The sequence below is a fragment of the Plodia interpunctella genome, chromosome 24 (assembly GCF_027563975.2).
Source record: "Plodia interpunctella isolate USDA-ARS_2022_Savannah chromosome 24, ilPloInte3.2, whole genome shotgun sequence".
NCBI classification, from domain to species: domain Eukaryota; kingdom Metazoa; phylum Arthropoda; class Insecta; order Lepidoptera; family Pyralidae; genus Plodia; species Plodia interpunctella.
The window spans coordinates 6,506,581-6,530,920 of NC_071317.1; the positions used below are offsets into that span (position 1 = coordinate 6,506,581).

The following is a 24,340-nucleotide window of genomic DNA, read 5'->3' on the forward strand; positions in this document are numbered from 1 at the left end:
ACTTAATTACCAAAACCTTTTGAACATATTTTTTGTAATTCTGGGCAATATTTGAAATACCTAAACTGAAACAAAATCAATCAAATTTTCAATTTCGTGCAATAAAGTTATTACAAACAAACAAACAAAATAGAGCTATTTTTATATAGTTTTGGATTGTTTCTGATAAAGTAAGTTGTTGTTAATGTATTCCTAATATAATATCTTTATCAATATATATGTATTTTTTAATTTAATTTTACTGAGTATTATTAAATGTATCGCATGAATGTGTGTTATCTGTGGTGTAAACATAAAATCCGGGAAATTCATTCTCTTACGCGCATTGTAATGGAAAACAAAATGGCGTCATATTTACTGGCCGTAAATTGCTGACCAACATTAATCGGGATTTGAGGAATGTTTCCATTACGATGCAAACATACAGGAGTTTGGTTCCGCCCTAGAATATTTATTTATTTTGAAATACTTATCACTTAGATCGTAGATTGGAACTAAACTATAGGACCACTCCCTATCCTCTGAGTCGTATGGTACGACTAAAAGCCATACCTATAGCCTAGGTGACAGTAATCTTCCGGTCGATAATCAAAAACTATCGATACCATTTCTATAGATCATAGATAGCATTAGAAAAAACAATAATATGAATAGTTCTGCATACTCTTGGTGGTATAGCCGGTTTCGGTTTAACCTCAAAGTTGACTGGCAACACACAGACACGAATCGTATCTCATCAATTCAATTTAACCTGAAGATTAATAACATGCTCTTATGTAAATTAATCTTTGATTACTTTCACTGTTTCTTAAACAAATAAGCTGTGTTTAATAATTGCTATGTTAGCAATATAGCTGAAAGGATGTGTACAAACTTCCTCTGAAATAATAGTTAACTTACACCGCGTCGTAATTAAACAAAGATTTAAACTCGATAATTTGTTATCAGCAGCTGTGTTTCGCAGGGACAAATTTTATATTATTATTAGAATTTTTGGTAAAACTAAAATCGAAATCAAATCATATTCGCGTAATATTCAATGTTAATTAATACTCCCTTTTGATCGCAGCTTCGCCCGCGTTTTCTCGTGCGTCCACTCGTAACTCATTATTATCGATATCTCGGGATCTAATCAACGTATCGCAATGAAACCTACACCAGATTTTAAGTTAGACCTTCCGCTATACAAACTGCACCAAATTCCATCTAGTAGTTTTTGCGTGATGCGCGTACAAACATACAGGAGATACAAATTTTAAAAACAATATTTTGGCTTCTATTAATCCCATAAAAAAAAGACATAATTACTTTTCTTCTCTTATGTATAGTCTAACTTAAAATCAGGTATATATTTCATCACGACAAATTGCTTAGAACCAGAGATACTATATATAATAATAAGAACATGAAATAAAGAGCGAAGCCACGGACAAAACGCCGCATAAAGTCAAAGTTGTGAACGTAGTCATGGATTGGCACCTTCAGCCGCATCGGTAAAATTTACATAAAAAAAATGGATGATTGTCGATGGGTTTTGTGGTTTTACCAATTGTGATCCATAACAAATTTAATTATATTCGTCAAAACAATATTGAAATTACACTTAGGCGATTACTGGCAGTAATAAGGTAAGTAAGCAGAAGTAAGGTAAGGACAGCGCAGTAAATTTACTACAGTGTTCTAGCTGCCGAACATAGTTTTTTTCGCTAAGAAATTACTCAACAGCGACGTCACGTTAGAACATAATTTAGTATGGCGCATTTGGACGAGTCCAGATATATGTTAAAAGCGGTCAAGTGTGAGTTGCACTATTAGTTTACAAGTAAAATTAAACTGTTTTTTTTAACCATTACCCATTATTGCTGAGAATATCATTGCCTATGTCAAATTTTACACAAATTGATTTGTTAGACAAATTAAACCAGGGTTTTGAACGGCTGAACTGATTTTGATCAAGCATATCTAAAATCCATAGCTATGAAATAAAAAAATCACATCCAAATCGTTTCACCTGTTGATGAGGTACGTTGCCACGTACACAGACAGACAGATAGACACACTTTGCGGTCAAAGTTATAACATCACTTTTTGCGTCGAGGGTTAATAATGGCCACGACAACGACGCTCGCCTCGCGCTCATCACCCACCCCATTTAAAATCTTAGTTTAAACCAATATAAAATACTATAAATTTCTTCTTCTTCTTTTAATCGATTGTAATTCATGCAATAAACAGGTTTATATCAATGAATAGCGTATTTATCGATTTTGCACCAAAACTTAGCCTACTATCCAGCTTAACGTAGTCTTCGAATTAGATACTTAAACTCATGGCTGTCTACTCTGAGACGCGGACGTGACTGCGTGCGTTACTATGTATATCCATCACCCGTAATCCGCAATACACTATTATTTCCGAAACATTTCAGTTTAATACTCCCTCGCTTTCAGCTTTCGAGCTGAGCTGTTGACCTATTTGTAACAAACAATCGCCATTAAAGCAGTCGTAACTCCGAAATATCCGTGCTTTGTGGTATGAAAGATATGAAATTTTGTTTCTTGAGCCCGAAGTAATTTTGCTGAAAATAGTTACACTCGATGGTGGATCGATGAATAGATTTTCGGTTATTATTTAAATGGTTTTGTTATGTCACACATGCTTTTTGTCTAAGTTTGAAAATTAATTAAAAAAAAATGAAATTATAATAAAATTTTGTTATTTAGTTAGATTCTACCTTCAAGTACATGTAAACTATCGATAATATTGATAATTCTATCAATATTACGGGTAGTATTGGAATTGTTGAACAATAAACAATCGATATGTAGTATCGATGATATTGATAGATCCGCTCACATGCAGCATGAGCATATTCTATAGATGCTATCTGAAATGGCGCATATTAATATTTGTTTTTAGATTAAGTAACTCAAATCAAATCATTTACCTTGTACCTTGGTAATACGATATCCAAATAATAGTTTAGAACAAGCCTATTTAGCCGTTGTAAACACCATGCAATTGTTAATGTCATGGTGTAAAAGTCATGTCAGATGCCTTTAAGCGTGATAGCAATAAGACACTCGATAAGAAAGGAAATAAGCAAGGCAAGGCGACGAGAAGATAGAAGTTGGGTGCAAACGGGGCCATAGTATATACATGGTAAGCAAAATGTGGGACATCCAAAGACTAGATGCCTCGATGACTAGAAAAAAGGTGGTTACCATCACATTGAGTGTTTTTTTGCTAACACTGGTATCAGATTCTGGCATCTGAAATGACTTTTTTAACGATTACTTACCGCCATCTAGTGGCAGGTAGTCGCATACACACTAGCGAACTAAACTGTCAACCAGTGTGCAGATTTCCTCGCGATGTTTTCCTTTTCACCGGATGCAAGTGGTGGTCTATGAAGACTACTATATATGAGTCAGATTGGTATACAAATTAGTGGCACGAGTAGGATACAAACCTGAGAGCTTTCCACAAGCGGGCGTCTTAACCATTACACTACCACCGCTTCAAGTTGCTGGCAGAAAATGAAGTGATGAATGACATAAAGAGAGATAGAGCTATACCCAGCAGTGATAAAAATGGTGGATGATGATGACGTGAAACAGAGAAATAACTAAGAATAGCAGACACTAAGCTATCATATACATAAAACGGTATACATTACATTGTCTACTCAGATACAAATCTGAGAGCAGTAAAACTGAGTTCTTGCGGTGTAACTGAAAGCACCTTTTTCAATATCACCGATGTTGAATTGACCCCACATACATTGCCATGTTACCTAAGATATATTTTTATTTGAATTTAAAATATTTTAAAACTAAATAAATAAAATGGAATCTAACTAATTTTACTAAAGGAAAAAAGCACCTTTTCCAATATCACCGATGTTGAATTGACCCCGCATACATTGCCATGTTACCTAAGATATATTATTATTTGAATTTACATTTTAAAAATAAATAAATGAAATGGAATCAAACAAAATCAATAAGATATATTTTTATTTGAATTTAAAATATTTTAAAACTAAATAAATAAAATGGAATCTAACTAATTTTACTAAAATAAAAAACAAATAAATAAAAAGATATATTTAATTGTTACAGTGAAATTGATGTGAAGTTTTCTTAATCTTTCCAAATTATGTGACTTTTTTTGCAAGTACTTTGAACGTCACAGACACTTTTTTATGCCATTGCTTTATATAATAATACATAATATAGTAAACTCTTAAAGCTATAAAAAAACTAGTATAACTTTTAAAATGATCCTTGCTGAAAAAAATGCCAATAGAAACCCTCTCATGGACACTAACACATATGAGAATTTTCATAGTTATAATATCTGTAGACGTTAAGTGGTTACCAAAAGGTTCTTTGATAAATAATTCCGTAATTATTCTCAAAATATGGCGTGGCCAGCAGAACAGTTTGTGGACTAAATATGGTGCAATAAAAAAAGGTGCTGCCGAAAACTGTGTTCAGAATGTAATACGTCCTGTGAGGCTGTGAAACAACGAGTATGATGGACGCTGAATCGGCAAATAAAACAGGACTCAATTATCATAAACTGGCGAGGTTACGTTAGGATAGTACTTTGTTTTATTTTAGTCTAGCTTTTGCCTGCGGCTTCACCCGCGTAAATTGCCCACGGGAACAGTTACTTTTCTGGGATGGAAGGTACCCAATGTCCTTCAAGTAACAAGGAATTTAAAAATAACTTCACCGGGAACCCACGTTGAGATGTTGCGAATGCTACCACTATTTTAATTACCATGTGGTAATTAAAAAACATTTCTATGTAGAAATGTTGGATGTTACTGCCACACAAGCTACGGTATGCTATTCTGTGTACCAATGCGAATGGCACCTAACATACCTCGCAGCTTCGGTCCCGTTGAAATTTCGATATAATCATTATAATTACATAGTATAAAATAAAGTAGCTTCCCGCTGTATGTCTGTCCTGCTTATAGATCTTTAAAAGTACACAATTGATTTTGATGCAGGTATTTTAAATAGATAAAGTAATTCAAGAGCAACCTTTATATGTATATAACATGTATAATTACTCATGTGAAGCCGGGGTGGGCCGCAAGTATGAACTTCCAAATTGGTCTGAGAAAAAGCAGCTTATACTGCTATAAGTCTTATACTAGTCACGTCTAATGATTGAAAGAGTATATTTTTTAATGTACAAAATGTCAAAAGTAGATATTCCTTCATTTTTTAATTAAAAACGGCTTTAATTTAACACACACACAAAAACATTTAAAAGAATTTGTATAGGTGATATACCTATATAGAATGCTAACTTGTGCGGACTTAATCTCCGCTATCGATCTTCATAGTCGTATTCCTCATGGCTGAGGGTCGTTGTTATTACATGGAATGACACACACACAACAACTTTCTTGGCATTATTAATAGAGTGGTTTGCCATTGCCTTCTCCATTTCACACACAAGTTAATAAAATTCAACCAGTGTGCAGGTTTCCTCACAATGTTTTCCTTCACCGGAAGTAAGTGGTAGTCGATGAAAACTACTATACATGAGTCAGATTGGTATACAAACTCATATGGCACGAGTAGGATTCGAACCTGGGACCTTTCGATCCACAGGCGGGCGTCTTAACCATTACATCACCACCGCTTCGATTTTATCGATATCCCAACCATTAACATGTCAACATTACAACCAATAAATAACTGATAGTGTCGACTGCAGCTTTCACATCGATGTATCAATTGTTCCATTTATACATACAGGGACCTCTCTGTGTGTATAAATGGAACAATTGATATGTATAAATGAATCCAGTAGTTTGTAGCTTGTGAGAAATAACTATAAATATAAAAATTGACGAGAAAAAGTGCCTGTGAAGGTTTAATTTCTGAATAAATGATTTGAATTTTTGAATTTGAATTTGGTAAGTTCACACAAAATTATGAATATATAATAGAAGTGTCGAATTAAATAAATATTGACGTGTAATATTCGCCAAAATTCTATCGTAATTTGTATTTTAATTATTAGATTTTTGGGTTTTGGCTTTTGTATGGCGTGGAGTTGCACTCTAGGATAGGATCATTAGGATATCCTCCCATGACTGTATGGGAGGATATGAAGTGACGCTTACGTCCATCAGTGGACTGCTAAGGCTGATGATCAATACTTATTATTAAATGCGAAATCTGTCTGTATGTTCCGCTTTCACGGCTAAACCGCTGGGCCAATTTTGGCCTGGGCCTAAATGACTATAATGGGGTTTGAAATTTTTTATGAATATCAACTGTCCCGTTTTCTCAGATAAATTCATGCGGGCGAATCCGCAAGAGCTAGTAATAAATAAATATTATAATTATATAGGGACAAATCATACAGATTCAGTTAGCCACAAAGTAAGTTCGAAACTTGTGTTATGGGATACTAACTCAACGATACTATATTCTATAACATATACGTTGTATATAAATATCTAAGACACACATCAATCTGAAAAAGATCATTTTCCATGTTGAGCTGACCGGGGATCGAACCCGGGAACCCTCCGGTGTATATGTATTAGGCCACGGAGATGATATTCTCTCATCGATAATAATATCCATGAGAGATAATATCTTCTTTATATTCATCATATTCCTCACGACTGACGGTCTTAGCTATTATGTGGAATATAACACAAACAACCATTTTCTTGCCAATATAATTGGAGTGCTGTGTCGTTGCCTTCTCCATTTAATATTGCTGATAAATCAACCAGAGTTTTCTCACGATGTTTTCCCTTACCGGAAATATTTATGTTGTTATTTACTAGACGCGTGCCAGTGCTTCAACCCCGAAAATCGGGATATAAAAAAACCTATGTAGTACACAAATAAATAATGTAGTTGGTGAATTTATTTTGGAAATTAATTGAATGGATCCGTAGATTGCCACTTGTACTTATCTTTCTATCATAATATTATTACAGCATGATATTATAAGCATGACTATATTCATATAGTTATCAATGCATCAAACGCAGGTTTCGCTTTGCAGTGGCAGTAGACCAGAAAGACATTATTTTATTAAAAAAACATCAGTTTATTAAAGAAATCGCTCAAAATAAAATTGGATTTGAATACCTTTAAATTGATTGAACAGATTTTTACCTAGCCTAGCCTCCTAGCTGCGATAGGGACTCGCTATTGCTGCACTATATTAAGGCATTGGAACCAGACGCATGTTGGCTCAAGGCCGGCGCTGGTTAATATTAAATAAATGTCTCTTTACTGATAATAGTTTTAAGAACAATGTTACTAACCTTTTCTATGGATTTTTTTCCGAAATAAATTATAATATTATTATTATTTACCTTTAAATTGTATAGTAAGCTCTAACTTCTTGCTAAATGTTTTTTCAAAATTAGCGACACAAATAATCACGATATCATTATAAATTTTAACTCGATACCTTAACGCGTACTTTAGAAAAAGGGTCTCAGCAGACGGACAGACAGATGGACAACGAAGTGAACCCATAAGGATCCCGTTTTTATCTTTATAGAAGATACAGGACCCTAAATTGATTTTATTTATTCGGTGTATAAATCTATGAAGGTTGGTCGGTAGTCCAAAGGGTCGGAACTAATGAACCTGATTGAATACACTCGAGGGTAAGGCATTTACAATTTATACGAGTATATGAATGTTTGTTGAAGAATGTATCACATATGAATAGGTAAATTGATTTTTCTTCGACACGCTAACCAGGGACAATCGACCAACCATTTCTTATTTGCTTTTCATATAATACTACATACATTTTAATAGTATTTAAAACAAAAAGACAAAAAAAATTGACCCACTTACTTTCCAACTAGTTAAATCAAATACTTTTTAGCACGCTTTTATTAGGTCGACCTGTATGTATGTAAGAAACTTTGTACTTAATGGAATCTAAGGCAACTAATTTAACAATCTTATAAGGATCCATAGCGTCATGAAAATTGGCAGCTGTATGTAGTTTCGAAGACAATATATGGTACAGTCGAACTGTTCATACTTGAGGTTGCAATATTTGTTAATTCACTCATTTATTCCCACGCCTTTGTGATGTTGTGTTAAGAAATCATCGGGATAATATAGACAATGTTTACACCCTTCTAAAACGGCATTACTCGATAAAAGTATTTTATGTATGGCATCTAAAATGTATAACAAAATTCCACAAAAATATAAAGGTCAGAATTTAAATTTATTTATAAAAGCACCTCGGGTCCTTACTGATTGATAAATGTTATTATAATTTGAACGATTTTTTTTAAATGTTTTGTGGGATGATAGCAAGCTCTCCATTTAAATTTGCATACCCGTGGATGGTGAAACATGTAGAATTAAGTTTTTCTTTTAACACCACATTGTAAAAAAAATGTAAACTCATGTTTTTGCAAATGAATAAACTTTGTCTTTGTTCTTCAGCTTCAGCTTCAGCCGGAAGATCTGAACTGGAGCTTCATGATGGAACACCGTATCATAGCTTTCTTTGGACTTGTTAGAAAGGTTTTGTAATGAACTTTAATCATGATTTTGCTTTTGCGTGTACTTATAAAAGCGTGTTTTTCTAATATTTTAAACTAATAATATATTTCTAACTTGAACTCACCTTTTTCGCTGCATGTGGGTACGCAGTCTCGAACAACTGTCAATTCACTCACGTATTTCTGTAACAATAAACCAAAATTAATACTTTTTATGTAGGTTGTGTTCATTTTTTTTTTCTTTAAATTTAATTTTCTTTAGATTAAAAGTTTCAGGAATTGAAAAAAAATATTGTGTGTCGAGTTCATAATCAAATTGTAGGCAACTTACGAACACACTAAAAATTATTTCTAACGTTACGAGACAAGTGAAAAAAAAATTATTCATGCTAGCCACACGATTATAATTTAGCACCAAATAGTTTGTCATATGATAATACGAGCGACAATTGCGTAACACGTCCGTAATGATCTTCTTATGCGCCAGCTGCAGCAAACGACACAGATTTGGCAAGTTACGTGGCAATTACTGTAACGATCTCACATATGTACACTCAACAGCACATCAAGTTTCCCTGCATGCGGTGATAGCGGCGAGTTTGCAATGAATTTGTGCAGGTTTATGTGCTGTTGACTGTACCGCCAGCAACTAAAGAAACTTCGTTTTTCTCGCCGCATAGAAGTCTTGATTTGCAGGATGGATCAAAAACTACTGCTGCATAGCTCTTTTGGGTTGCTAGGACTTGAGGCGATTACTCCCAGCACACTAACCTCATTATTGTTAATGTCTTCTCTAAATTATATATATATATATATATATATATATATATATATATATATATATATATATATATATATATATATATATAATAGTTATCTATAATACAATGTGCAAAATAGTGACTATCGTTTTCGATTTAGTTAACAGCGACGATACCATTATGCAAAATGGAAAACTATAAAACTTGCTCCTGAAATGATTTATCTAGTACGGTAATCTGTTAAAATATATTATTATTTTTCTCCAATCTATAAATGTGATTAATAAATGCGAAATGGCACTAGTGTGCAAAGAGTAAACGCTTCGATTAATTTTTATAAGAATGTAACAAACAAACAAATTACATTTTGGAAGTGGACCCGGCACGGACCCAGGTCTTCGACGCCTAAAGGCTGAGAAGGAAACCGGAAAACTTTCAGACAAGAAATATAAATAAATAAATATATTAGGACAAATCACACAGATTGAGCAAGCCCCAAAGTAAGTTCGAAACTGGTGTTATGGGATACTAACTCAACGATACTATATTTTATAACAAATACATATATAGATAAACATCCAAGACCCGGGCCAATCAGAAAAAGATCATTTTCCATCATGACCCGACTGGAAATCGAACCCGGAACCTCTCGATTCAGTGGCAAGAACTTTACCACTGCGCCACCGAGGTCGTCATAAAGTAAGAGAGACAGACAAAGAGAGATCGAATTTGCTAACAATAACATAGAAGTTATAAAACAACTCCTAATCAAATTAATGTACTCTGAAAACCTCTTACTCTAATCACAGACACGGCACAAGGTAATAAACTAGTAAACATGACCTGGATCTCAAGGTCTGTAAACAAGGTCCCGTCTAAAGGTATTATGCGGATATTTCGTTCAAATCACCAATTCGTATGACACCCATTAGAATCTAACGGTCCCATATTAGAACGCCAGTCAATATTTTTTGAGTGATATTCGAATTTATATAGGAATAATTAAAACGTATTTCTACTAGAGCCCAACTACTTGCGCGTGATTGTAATATTGTCTCATCAAATTTATCGTAATTTTATAGTATGAATTTACTATATGATTATGATAAATTTGATGAGAATGTCTGTCTGTCATGTTTTAGGCTAAACTTCTGAGCCTATTTTGATAAAATTAAGAGTAGATTGATATTAATGAGTTTTCGTAATAAATAATATAAATAAATACCTCCGTGTCAAACAAACATAAGCTACCACAATTAGATCTGCAGGCACAAGCTAGTAAAAAATAAAATAAATTCTTAAGAATAAACATATCACTAACGATCACGTATTTATTTTTTCTCGAATAGCACTAAAAATATGTCCTAATAAAGTGCAAATCGGGTCCATTCGAATTGATGTGTAAAACAGCATCCCACTTTTTGCGACGTAACCAATTTTGATTAGAAGAGGGTGGGGATAATATAATGCATTAAGTATTATAGATACATATATGTGTAATATAGGATAATTTTATAATTGGTGAACAATGTTTCCAGATTTTAGATAATGTCGTGACTACATCGTTGAATTAGCCAAATCGTAATGGACGGACATATCGGTACAATCGAAACATACTATATACATAAGACAATAGCCTGAAAAAGCACCCGTTTCACATACTCACGGAACCTCAACATTCAACAGCCTCACCCATTAGGATCAACCCATTAAAAGCACTATTCAAATACCGAGACCCAAGTCCGTGTAATTTGCGCACGCATTTAATAGCAGTTACTGAGTAACAATGACTAGAGACGACATTAAATTTATATCACAGGACTATGTCACTTTCATGTGTTCAATCGACACAAAAATTATATGGTAGAAATCCATATTGAATATACATATATTCGAAAGTCTGTTTGACAGTTTTTTTTTCTATCACGCTTTCACGGCTCAACCGCTGAGCCGATTTTTCAAACACTATCCTGCTAATGCGGGCAGAGCTGCCAGCAACAGCTACTAAATACAATATTAAATAGTTTTTTTTTTTTATCAAAAGACAGATAAAACACACAATGCAGAACAAATAATTCTACCAATCTTATTATTTCGGCCAAACATAGCGCGGAAAATTCTTCCCCTATTTGTTACGGCGTAATATAGAATTCTAAGCAAGCTTTGTGGTTGATTGTACAAGACGCCAGATCTTTATCACAGGTAATTTAATAACAATAATGATTGTAGTTGTTTAGTAAAATATACCACCCTGTGTGTGATGCAAATTCAAATTTAAATCATTTATTCAGAAATTAGACATTCACAGGCACTTTTTCTCGTCAATTTTTATATTTATGTTGGGCTATCAAAGGCAAAAATACAGAGCGATGTTGATAGTTTTTTGGAGTAAAATGTAATGTCAATTCTAGAAATATTTCCTCAACGCACTCATTGCCATAATTAACTACACATATTGATTGCACAACTCTCAATAGGCCTCGTGGGCCCTTAATTTATCTAATTAATTTTCCCTCTTTCAGCTCATTAACGTGAGTAACCCTTTTGAGGGCTGGGATTTTGTAGAGAATAATTATTTTTTATGTGATAGGTTTAAAATACTTAAACCTATCACACAAAAATAAATTTCTTAAAGATTTTCAAATTATTCCTGTGTGCTATAATTTGGTCGGTAGTAAAATCAGAACAAAATATTAACCCCAGATTTTATTATAAATTCAAATCATTTATTCAGAAATTAGACCTTCACAGGCACTTTTTCTCGTCAATCTTTATATTTATAGTTATTTCTCACAAGCTACAAACTACTGCAATACCACATTGCAGTAGTTTGTAGCACTGCAAACTGCTATACCACATTGTTGGCGTGATCGATGTGTATTCCTGTGCCAAATCATCATTTTCTATTACCAAAAGATTTTGAGCTGAGCCGTGAAGTGACAGACTTGACGAAATAACGCTACTGGTTACTTCGCAACCCAAGAAGAAGACAATAGGTGTGTAAAGTACGTTTATTTTAACTTTTCTGAGCTTAGACCTGACTTATTTTACGCCAGCCATCTCTTGCCTGTGCTAATCTAACCCACGAATGACCTGCGACTTTAAATAGTAACGTCATCTCACCATACCGCTGTGGACCTTCCGATACTTCTTTTCCCCCATCCTAGACTACCATTCGATCAGCGTCTGACGTCCACCTGCCATCACTCCGATGTGCCAAGTGTCCTGCCCAGTTCCACTTAAGTGTAATACCAAAATAATATTCTACATACCATGTCTATTTGCTTGACTGGTATAATACCAAATGAGTGATATGTCTACCAATTGCGTACATTTTTCAATTTAAAAGAAATAAGTTTAACGTAATATAACTTCCAAAAGTCATCTTATTATATCATACTTTCGAGACTTACATTTCATATCGATGTCTTAACATTGGCTACAATCATTGTTTACTAGATTAATCCACAAGAACTTTATCGTTTTTATTCTTCGCTGACGTTTTGTCACGCGAGATCGCAAAATAAATAAATTTCTTAATAACATTGACTTTGTAAAGATTAACATTATTTGTGTTTATATTAGGTATACTGGTAGTATTTTAGTGTTGTTTTTTTTTGGTTGTAAATAATATAAACAAAAAATTAATATTTATAGGAGTATTTCTTCTAATAGTACAGTTTTCCAAATTGTCGTTTTAAAGTCAACTTTTAATTTATAAAATGTTTCTCAAAAAGCTAAAAAATATTGGCATTTGAGAATTACCATTGCTTAGAAGAAATGTCAAAAAAAGCGTGGTCATATCATGCCGAAAGCTGTCGACCTCTCGGCATTATTGATTTTATTCAAAAAATTTTTTTTCTAATAGTATATAACAAAGTACAAATAATGGTTAAAAGTATACAAAATTAAGTGCTGATAAAAAATAGATATGAAACAGTGACGACCTAATTAATGGTCATCATGCCGGGCATCGAACCCTCCAGTGTAGCAGACACTGGAGGGTTCGATTCCCGGTCAGGTCGAGATGGAAAATAATCTTGGATGTTTATCTATATATGTTTTACTATCCCATAACACAAGTTTCGAATTTACTTCGGGGCTAACTCAATCTTTGCGATTTGTCCCTTTAAATTTATTTATTTATATTTTATTTTATTTACTGATAGTAAGATGAGCTAAAAATATTATAAATAACCAATCCAAGCAATGGAAGTCAACGCTTGCGGCACTGTAAGTGGCTCCCCGCAGCCGATACAAAGAAGCGCACGGTCTTCCACTTATTTCATTTCTGCTATCTTTTGTGAGCAAGTTGGACTTATTGCTTTTTGTTACTCTTTCTTGCTGCTAATATACGACTTCTGATTGATAGTTAAAGATGTCTGGTATTATTGATCAATAGTTCTTATGTATCTTAGTAGATACGAATATAATTTAATTCTGTCCCTGTTTCATCTCAGTTTATATAACGGTTGTGATACCTAGCCTATTTTAAACTTAAATATTGAACCCATTAGTAGCCCTGCGCGGTTTCGCACGGATGCAACATTATGCATATAAACTTTCCTCTTGAGTCACTTTATTTATAAAAATACCCCGCATCAAAATCCATTACGTAGTTATAAACATCTAAGCATACAGATGGACAGACAGCGAGAAGCGACTTTGTTTTATACTATATGTAATGATAATAATTAAGATAAAGTTACATCTTAATTTATCCGCATTGTCCTCTAGAAATTACTGAAAGGAATGATGTAATTTTCATGAATACGAATTTAGTGGCCTTTTAGGCCCGGAATGGGCTATTTGGACCCGAGCCTTGCTGTAATGACACTTCTGGCTATGAGGGTTAATTATTTACCCACTGCTTAATATTTTCCAGGTTTCTTTGCTGTAGAATTAACATTTATAAAGGATAGTCCTTTTACATGCTTGCAAAGAACTCCGTCTTTTCGTTTTAAATTTTCACGTACATTTTCAACCACAGTGGTTGAAAAAGTGTGCGAAATTTTTTAAAACAAGCCTAATTAATGCTTATTTTATTTTGAACCTAATTTAGATTATATCTAGAAATGGGTTTTGAATGATTAATTTCACTATTTGATATATTATTTTTGATGACTAATCGAGATCTCTAATTTGCGTATAGTTCATGAACTATATCTACTCACATAACTAATTTGGCACGAATTTGTACAACCTGGGACTTTTCGATCGCAGTAATTTTAACCGCTCGATCCATAGCCTTTCCAGCATTGTCATGCAATATCAGCGTCAATTAATAATTTATTATTTTTCCCGCCATCGCGTTACTGTCATGTCGTTTTATAATTCATTCGATCACAATCTGTGACCCGCAACGATATCTTCTAATGGGCCATTTTACACGGAATATTGACGTTTTTTTACAACATTACGTGTTTGAAATATGATCGTTTTTAAATTGCGATATTCTGTGTCGTTTTCATAGAATACCGATTGAAATCTCGCTTTGTTATTTCTGTACAAGCTATAAATTATATTTAAATGTTTTATGAATCAAAAAATTTAAAAATATTTGAGTCTTGAACTCTCCTGTGGCTCGAGGGAAGAAACGAGGAGAAATCTCATATGTGAGAGAGTTTTCTAACACCAAAAATTCATCGTTTCTTCTTATAGTGTTTTCTGTTGCTACTTCTTTTTGGTCTTTTTTGTACACTTAATTGACATTGTGCAATTTATATATTTTTTTTAATAAACAACCGTATAACGTGGATGACAATCGCCTGAAATACTGAAACTGGCTCGACTGGACACTTAGACAACCCATCACCCAATCTCACCCACAAGACCTTATTTTCAGACATATTTTAATTATTTTATATTCAGTTCGGATCCCTTGATTATTTTATACATATTTTTAGGATAGTCGGTAATAAAGATTATTATCCTTATATATTATATATATATAATAAAGTCTTCTGCCGCATCTGTCTGTTCGCGATAAAACGTGTGCGGATTTCACCAAAATATAGTGTGATTCCCGAGGAAGGTTGAGGTGTATGATTTATTATGATTTTACCTAAGCGAAGCCGGGACGGGCCGCTTGTGTTTTAACAAAACAGCTGCAGATTTATTTGCTTGGCTGTACTTTTTTAAAAGGGGATCGGACCGGAACAACTCCAGAGACCACCCGGGACAGACCTGACATCGACCGTCGTCGACCCCAATTATAGGGATAAGGCACGGCATCAAAAAAGAAAACATTTAAAATAAATATAATGGATTTTTTTCATGAAATAGCATACTTTTCTTAACTAATTTAATAAATTCGTACGTTTGTGAGGATGTATGTGTGTATGTTTGTTACTCTTTCACGCTAAATCTACTAGACGGATTGTTATAAAATTTGGTACACGGATAGAACATAACCTGGAATAACACATAGAATACTTTTTAACACGAAATTCCCACGGTAGCGAAGCTCCAGGGCGCAGCTAATACCCTATAAAAACTTAAACATTAAGCCTACTCACAGTATCATACGTGTAGACTCTCAATCCCAATATTCGCCAACTTGACCCTTCTAAATCCTTCCCTCACTAGCACGGGCAAATTGGACAACCGATTGGGCATTATCAAAACGCCCAACAGGGTTCAAATGAGGCAAAATTTGGACGTTCTGAAACGGCGGACCATAAATGCCACAAAGAAATTATCCAATTAAGCGTTGTTTACAGCCAGTCTTTACCTCCGCTATCATTATGGCAGCCTGGTACCTTCCTCAAACAATGTACAGTCTACTGCGTGTTAAATTTAGTATCTATCTGTGTCATCGGATCCCTGTCTGGCAGTAATAAAGGCGAAATGATATTGGGTAGTTAGCATTTGACCGTACCTGTACAAAGACCTCTTCTAAATAATGGACTGGTAATGGCTATACGTGGAATTTAATGTTCATTGTAACCGGTGCATTATTATGTATTGCCTTAGTTGTGATTTTTATGATTAAATTAGTTTTACTAGTAATAAACAATGATACAATCCTAATAAATTAACATCGTGACATAATATGCTGAGCGGAGACCATATTGGTACATATTTTTAATAATAATTTAATATATTGGGACAAATCACACAGATTGAGCTAGCCCCAAAGTAAGTTCGAGACTTGCGTTATGGGATACTAACTCAACGATACTATATTTTATAACAAATACATAATATAGATAAACATCCAAGTCCCGGGCCAATCAGTAAAAGTTCATTTTCCATCATGACCCGACCGGGGATCGAACCTCGAGACCTCTCGGTTCTCTATCAGAGGCAAGCACTTTACCACTGCGCCACCGAGGTCGTCAAAGTCGAGGTCGTTGTTTCACTTTTCATTACACTTATATATAAGTTTGTTGTGCTAATTTTGTGTAACAAATTAATAACTCTTCTTTCTTTCTGATACTTAATTTTATTTCTAGTGCTATAGTCGAAGTCTTTAGAATTGGTATTCTGAGCGGAATACATGTCGTCAAGGATGATGCATGACAATTGTTAGATAAGAAAAATCAAAGGTGCCAATGTCTATACTAAGTGGAGAATGACATGGGAAAGCGGACCATGTGCTCCGACAATTGACGGCTGAGGAAAACACCGAGTTTTCGCCGATTTCTTCAGATGTTAGTGAAATCTGCGCTGTGACAAAATGTGTGTATTAGCGGCTAAAAAATAACGCATATTTGGTTAAAAAATGTAAGCGTGCATATATTGGTGCGTTATTGCGCAACTCTAGATGGAGCGCGATTATAAAGCCGGAAAGACGGGCCTGAAGAGTGACTACCTGGGTCCCGACTGATGGGAAAAGTTCGCAAGGCAAGCCGAAGGTGCGATGGTCCGACGAACTGTCGGCCTTCGATAAGGATTGGCAACAACTGGCGAGGATAGAAGTGGTTGGAAACAAAGAGGGGAGGCCTTTGCCCAGCAGTGGGACCCGAGAGCTACATTTAAAAAAATGTGATGTCGAAAAATACTATTAGGCGCTGTAGCAATCGAGCTACATTGAAAAGTTATTAACTAATTCTTGAAAACATGGAAAATTAAATAAAAATCACATCATTAAATATTAAAACTGGCTCTAGTTAAACGTGCAACGTGCTAACTTTATTTTGCCCGGTATTCCCGTGGAATAACAGGGATTAATAGAAAAAGTTCTCCGGTTCGCTCCCGGCTTATTTTGGAGTTGGGATTTTTTTATAGCCGATTGGAATTTTTGTTGCAACTAGGCGGGTGAACGGTTGGAACAAATACATATACTATCCGAATGTTTATATTCGATAATTTCAACAATAATTAAAAAAAAAAAACAATTAATACCATCTACATCATATACAGAGTGTTATAAAATTCTACTAATATTAAAAATGCGAATGTTTATGAGACAAATGCGATTGTGTGCATAAGTTTGATACTGTTTCACACAAAATCTACTGGAGGGATTGTTATGAAATTTGGTACACGGGTAGAATCATACATAAAATTAACAGGAAGGTAACACCAATTTGTCCTTAAAATTCTTATACTTACTATAATTCTTTTATCTATGATATGGTAGAACCAATATTTATTTATTACCGCGAAAACAACTTAATTGTCTATAAAATACTCTGCATGATTCAGCCGCAGTCGAGCACAAAACAAATAATGTCGTATATTACGTAGCACAGTCAGTCACATACCAACGTGTTAATATTGTAGATCCACGTCACTCAGAATAAAGACTTTTATGTGACAAGAAAAGCCCATATATGACGTTCTAGGTAGGTGACGGAATGCTGCATAAAGCCACGCGACGTTATAAGTCATTAAATCTACAACAATCTGACAATCCACGCACTCCACCACTTTTATTAATTTCTAACAGATTATAGCACTAAATACTTCATATAGTGTGGCATAATCTAATGAAATATATATTTTTTTAATTTTCGCGAAGAAATAAAAGAAATTACTAAAACTATGAGGTGTCGCTAGTGTGCCGGGAGTAATCGCCGTAACTATTCATTTATTATATTTGTAATAGCAAGTGTACAAAACCTATTGAACTCGCAATTATATTCGCAAAAAAATAAAAAAGCTACTTTATCCTTAAAGTTCGGAAGGAATACTAAAATCTCGGATATCAACCCGTATCAGTGTTTTGAGAAATACATCCCTTCCCGCGGGTAGTCTAAGCCAACCATAAGGGACTGAGTTATGGTCCACATAAGGGTTAAAATAATTCCAACTGACGCTTAAGGGTCGAAATGTCACGCCGAGTTATTTAGTATGCTTCTTCGAAATAGAAAGATTTTTTTCTAAAACTGAATCGTGCTTCGTTGAAATATATATATATTTCTATAGGTGTTACTGTTGTTGTTGTTCCTGTTATATCTCTATAGGTGTTACAAAATGTTATATAAAACTTGCTGTCTTTGACAGTCTTTTGTCAAGAATGTGTTTAAGAAACAAATGTCAGGAAATCGAACCAACAGATGGAATTTCAATACACAATGACTATCACCAAATCTAAACCAATAATTCAGTCACAAAACCTAGTTCGCTGAAAGCAACTCGCTCAAAAATTAATAAAAGCAGTGCCACGTTTTGCTGTTGACCCCTTTCCATTCAAACTGCCTCGTCATCAGACCACAATAATCAGAGGTATTATGGCCACCGAACTGAGGTATAATCTGTGTACAGTCAACAGCACATCAACCTACCCATATTCATTGCACACTCGCCATTATTACCGCACCATAGAGGTTGATGCGGGGTAACCTGATGTGCTGTTGACTGAACCACAAAAAACAGATAAAACAATTACAATGGCTGTATAAAAATTAAAAAGAGAATAGTTTTATTTACAGTGTCTGGCCGCATATAAAAAATCATGGCTTTAAAAAATAATTGAAGAAATAAAAAGGGCGCCATCAATAAGAATGCACATGTTTTTATTATCTCTAGTTTGTTCTTATTATATTTTAAAATTTGCAGTTGATTGTAAGACATGGTATTTTCTTAGCTTACAGTTTGAGCGGAAGATATTCCTGCTTGTTTTAAGTTCAGTCTCTTTAAAATCTGTATGGGTACGTTTTTTGTGTTGTGTTGTATGCAAAAATGTTATTACAAACTAGTTCAATGAAGGGCCATACTACCGGAAGTTTTTTCACATTCCGTTATATTGTTGAATACCACATATTGTTAACAATGGTACGTACATGATGTAACTCACATTAGGCTATGTCTAAATCGAGTCAACAAACAATGAATGTATACATTAAATTTCACGCCCCTTCAAGTAATCTAGCTATTTTTATAATTATTATTCTTTTATTCTCTAGTTTGTTTTTATTGGGACTGTAATTGTTGGGAACTTTTAATTTTGTCACTAATTAAGCACCCGCCGCTTGCCTGATGACTTGCAGGACAGGTTTACACCTAGTACAAGCGTCAGCACCCACAAACTCAAGTAGCTCAATTGGTTCCTCAATACTGTTAATACTAGTATTAAGCAATCTTTTTTGTGGAGAGAAATAAACATATTACTATTTATATTTTTATGAAATACATACTGAATGCTAAAGATACTTGGAAATATATCGGTTAGCATTCGTAGGCCGTTCACATTTCTAGTGAGACGACTAGAAATAACATGACTTGAATTCGAACGGAAATTAAATTCGATCATTACGTGTGACATCATATCGGAAATACAGGAATTTGAAGGCCCTAACTGATGTCAGGAGACGACGCTACGATAACTCATATATATATATATAGGATACCTTTTTAAAAACAGATTCAATTTCCATTTTCTGAAAAGATTATTTTTTATTAGCCTGTTCTATTTCTGGGCAAAGGCATCCAATCTTTTACGTCATCCATCCTAGTCCCTTGCGTAACTCCTACAGTTCTTATAAGTCGCATAGCTAAATCGTACGACCATCTTGTTCTGGGGCGGCCTATTTTTAGCCCAAATTTCCTATAAATGTGGCCGTTACACTTAAGTTTTGTTGCCTTCTTCCCTACGTCCATAGTTTTAAATTGTAATTGTAGTGCTAGGTAGATACACGAATCGACTTAAAAAAATTATAGTAAGTACATAGGTACTTGTATTTTCAATTTTATGTACGATCGATCAGTTTGAATGGGACAGCATCAACTCATTTTAACATCTGTTTTTTATCTCCAGCCAAATAATCTGCTACGTGTTTTATTTTTATCAAACACTAGATGTTGCCCGGGGCTTCGCTCCCGTGGAAGTTTTTAGATAAAATGTACCCTATAGAAATCTTATATAATGTAACTTTCTAATGGTGAAAGAATTTTTGAAATCGGTTCGGTACTTTCGAAGATTACTCAAACATACAAACTCACAAACGCTTACCTCTTTATATAATATTATAGAACTAAAATAAATTTAAAATTAAAAGAAGTCGTAGTGAAACAATTTTGCTACGTCATTGATATGTTTAACAAAATATGATTGAAATCCGTAAAGGGTAATGTAAATTTAATTATATTTTGGGAGGTAGCATAAAATAAATTTGAGCTTCCAAAACAAAGTGTAAACATAAACACGGTAAGGTTTTAAACAAAGTGAAAAATATGCAAATGTGTATATATTTAATTTGCCAGGCCTAGAGCCGACCTCGACTAGTGTTCTGCTATGCTATGCTATCTGAAGCCAAGTTTAACAACAGGAAATTCTATTAGTTTAAGTAGCTCTAAGGTAGCTCACTTCGCGAACCCAATGGAATTTTTCAACTTTTAACCAAACAAATATCACTGGTTGTTCGAAACTTAGGTTCAGTTAGCATAGCACAGCTTATCACAGCTCCTATCGAGACCGGCCCTTATCATTATTGTTTACAGCTTTTGTAAATTAATAATCGCTTGTTGTAATAATGTTAATGTTATGTTTACCAAATGTGAGGTTATTAAATTAATATTGTTTTCTAACAGAAAAGGACACACAAACTTATTTAATTTGGGGATTTAGTATCAATTTTTTTATTTAAATTAATTTAGTATTTATTATTTAGTTTTAATTTCAATTTTAACTTTTTGTGTTTTATGTTTTAAATACTACTATTCTTTTAGTATCTACCGTTGTTTCTAATATCTGTCAAGTTATATTTTGTGATTAAATTTGGGGATATAGACCTAAACTCAACAATCCTACTAATATTATGAAAATGTTTTTGTTTGTTCTTCTTTCACGTAAAAATGGAGTAAAGGCTTGTGGTGATTTCGGTGTGATAGGTAGAAGGTCGGATAGCGAAATATGTAACTTTTCACCGCGGGCAGAGTCGTGGCCAAAAGCTAGTAGTGTTACAAAAATATGACTCGACATTTATAGAGCCTATATCCGTGACCTTTATTTATCAATCTCAAACAGTATAATAAATTTGGTCAGATTTGGACATCTTCCAATTATAGGGTTCCGAGAGTCAACAAATAAAACCTTAATGGAATTCAAATAAAAATGTAGGTGCTTAAGTTTTTTATGTGATGTTGTTTTCAGATCATCGGGCGATCTACATGAGACGAATAATATATCCTGGAGTTACGCAACGGACAGTAATAATAATGGATGGCGAAGTATATGGATGGATCTTTTTAAATGGATTTGTTATACGTGCTTGCACACATGATTTTTAATTCATTTTTGAAAATAATAATGAGATGAAAAAATTCTGGAATCGAGCGGGAATTGAACCCGCGCCCCTGTCTATCCGGGACAGTGCTCTTGACCACTGAGCTATCTAGACCATGCCAGTTCGGCTGAATTAATTCATCTCTTTACGTCTCACGCCGACGTACAGTATGTTCATTAGAGAGTAGCATGTGCTCTTAACTAATCAACATACCCCACTGTTACAAGCAAGAAATTATGTTTTTTGAAAATACTCAAGCATCTATTTAAATGGATTTGTTACACAGTCCTTTATCTTGCCATAAAGGCCCTCCCTCTTTTTAAGATCATATAAATATAAGCTTCGAAGCGGTACGGTGATGGTGTAATGGTTAAGACCTGGCGGCCTGTTAATTGAAAGGTCCCAGGTTCGAATTACTCGTGCCAATGAATTTGTATATCAATCTGACTCATTCAGAAAACATCGTGAAGAAACCTGCACACTGGTTGGTAGTTTAAGTGACTATTTGGAACTAGATAGTCGTAAAAGTCATGTTATTAGTCGCATTTAGGCGATATGAATAAAATCTGACACCGGTGTTAGCACACTGGAAGAAGAACTAAGCTTTACGTTTAAAGTTTTAGCCTTATGAATCCAATAATTAATTGATTTTGTATACGGAACCCTTTAACTACTAATACTACTCTGCCAAGTGTTTGTTTATCGAGAATCTTAAAACCCTCTATCAGTCAGGCCGGGAGCTAAGACAATAAATATGTGTCTCTTAGATATCAGACATCTTAGGGGTCCATTAGAGATTTCTTCGATTGATACTGACAAGTCTAGTATTCATATAATATTATATAGTATATTTGTTTGTCCTTTCTTCACGTCCAAAGAATGTTTTGGAGGAGGTTTTTTGTGAGGTGATAGAAAGCTGGAGAGTAACAAAGATTACTTATTACCTCGGGCGAAGCCGCGGGCAGTTGCCCGCGGCTTTTGACCTTTACGGACATTAAGGTACCAACCTAATAGTCACAGATTTTTTTGACAATTTTTTTTATTTGTAGTTTTAATATTTAATTTGGGTTTATATTTATCTGTAGTTTTCCAATGATTATCTTCTATTTCTAATAATGTATCACCATTATTATGGCAACCTCCTGACACATGTATCTTATACACATCTTAATTATTTACAGCTAAACCCCGAAATACCAGCACTTACACGCAACTAAATATAAATATATTAGAACAAATCACACAGATTGAGCTAGCCCCAAAGTAATTTCTAATACTTGTCTTATGGGATACTAACTCAACGATACTATATTTAATAACATATTCATATATAGATAAACATCATGACCCGACCGGGGATCGAACCCGGGACCTCTCGGTTCAGAGTCAAGCACTTTACCACTTCGCCACCGAGGTCGTCAATAAAAAAAGATACTCTTTATTGCACCAAAGAAACATATAGAAAAGAATTTTTTTTTATTGATCTGGTAAAGCAAAATAAATTAAAATATTAAATTTAAAATAGGCGCGCGTGTTGCCCGCTGTTCTATATGATGTCCTTTACTTTCACTTATTTCACACACAAATTTATTTGTTAGACAAATAATTTAAAAAAAAACCAACCTTCAATATTAATTTAGCTACAAATTTTGAACGGCTGAAACGATTTTGATCAAACATATCTAAGGACCACCGCATACAAATTAGCTATCAAATATAAAACCGCATCCGAATCGGTTCATCCGTTGATGAGCTACGGCGCTACGTATACAGACAGACACACTTAGCGGTCAAACTTATAACACCCTTCTTTTTGCGTCGGGGGTTAAAAACTTATGAAATCAAATATGATCTGCTACGCGAGGGCTACGACTTGCTACGACTAACTACGAACTAGCTACGAACTAGCTACGAACTAGCTACGAACTAGCTACGAACTAGCTACGAACTAGCTACGAACTAGCTACGAACTAGCTACGAACTAGCTACGAACTAGCTACGAACTAGCTACGAACTAGCTACGAACTAGCTACGAACTAGCTACGAACTAGCTACGAATTAGCTACGAATTAGCTACGAACTAGCTACGAACTAGCTACGAACTAGCTACGAACTAGCTACGAACTAGCTACGAACTAGCTACGAACTAGCTACGAGCTGTCTATAACATGCTACGAGAATCAAATCGTCCGCAACTTGCACTTGCACATAGAATTTTTTTGAGAAAAAGACGAATCTATGAAGTTGATCGTATCGTTTCAGAAATCGATCTCATTGGTCACTCTCGCCCCTGTCGCCCCCTATATCATTGTTTTGGTCAGAAAATAAGATATGACATTTTCGTCCTAAAGTTGTTTTGGTATTGT

General features: G+C 34.4%; 1 protein-coding gene across 1 annotated transcript in view; it reads right to left on the reverse strand.

The window, feature by feature from the left end:
- The window catches only part of LOC128680455 (uncharacterized protein), a 62,729-nt gene that overhangs the window by 6,819 nt on the left and 31,570 nt on the right, over positions 1–24,340 (reverse strand). Inside the window, exon 3 of the mRNA XM_064436804.1 lies at positions 8,665–8,722. Within this exon, the coding sequence (XP_064292874.1) occupies positions 8,665–8,722 (58 nt within the window). The remainder of the gene's footprint in view (positions 1–8,664; positions 8,723–24,340) is intronic.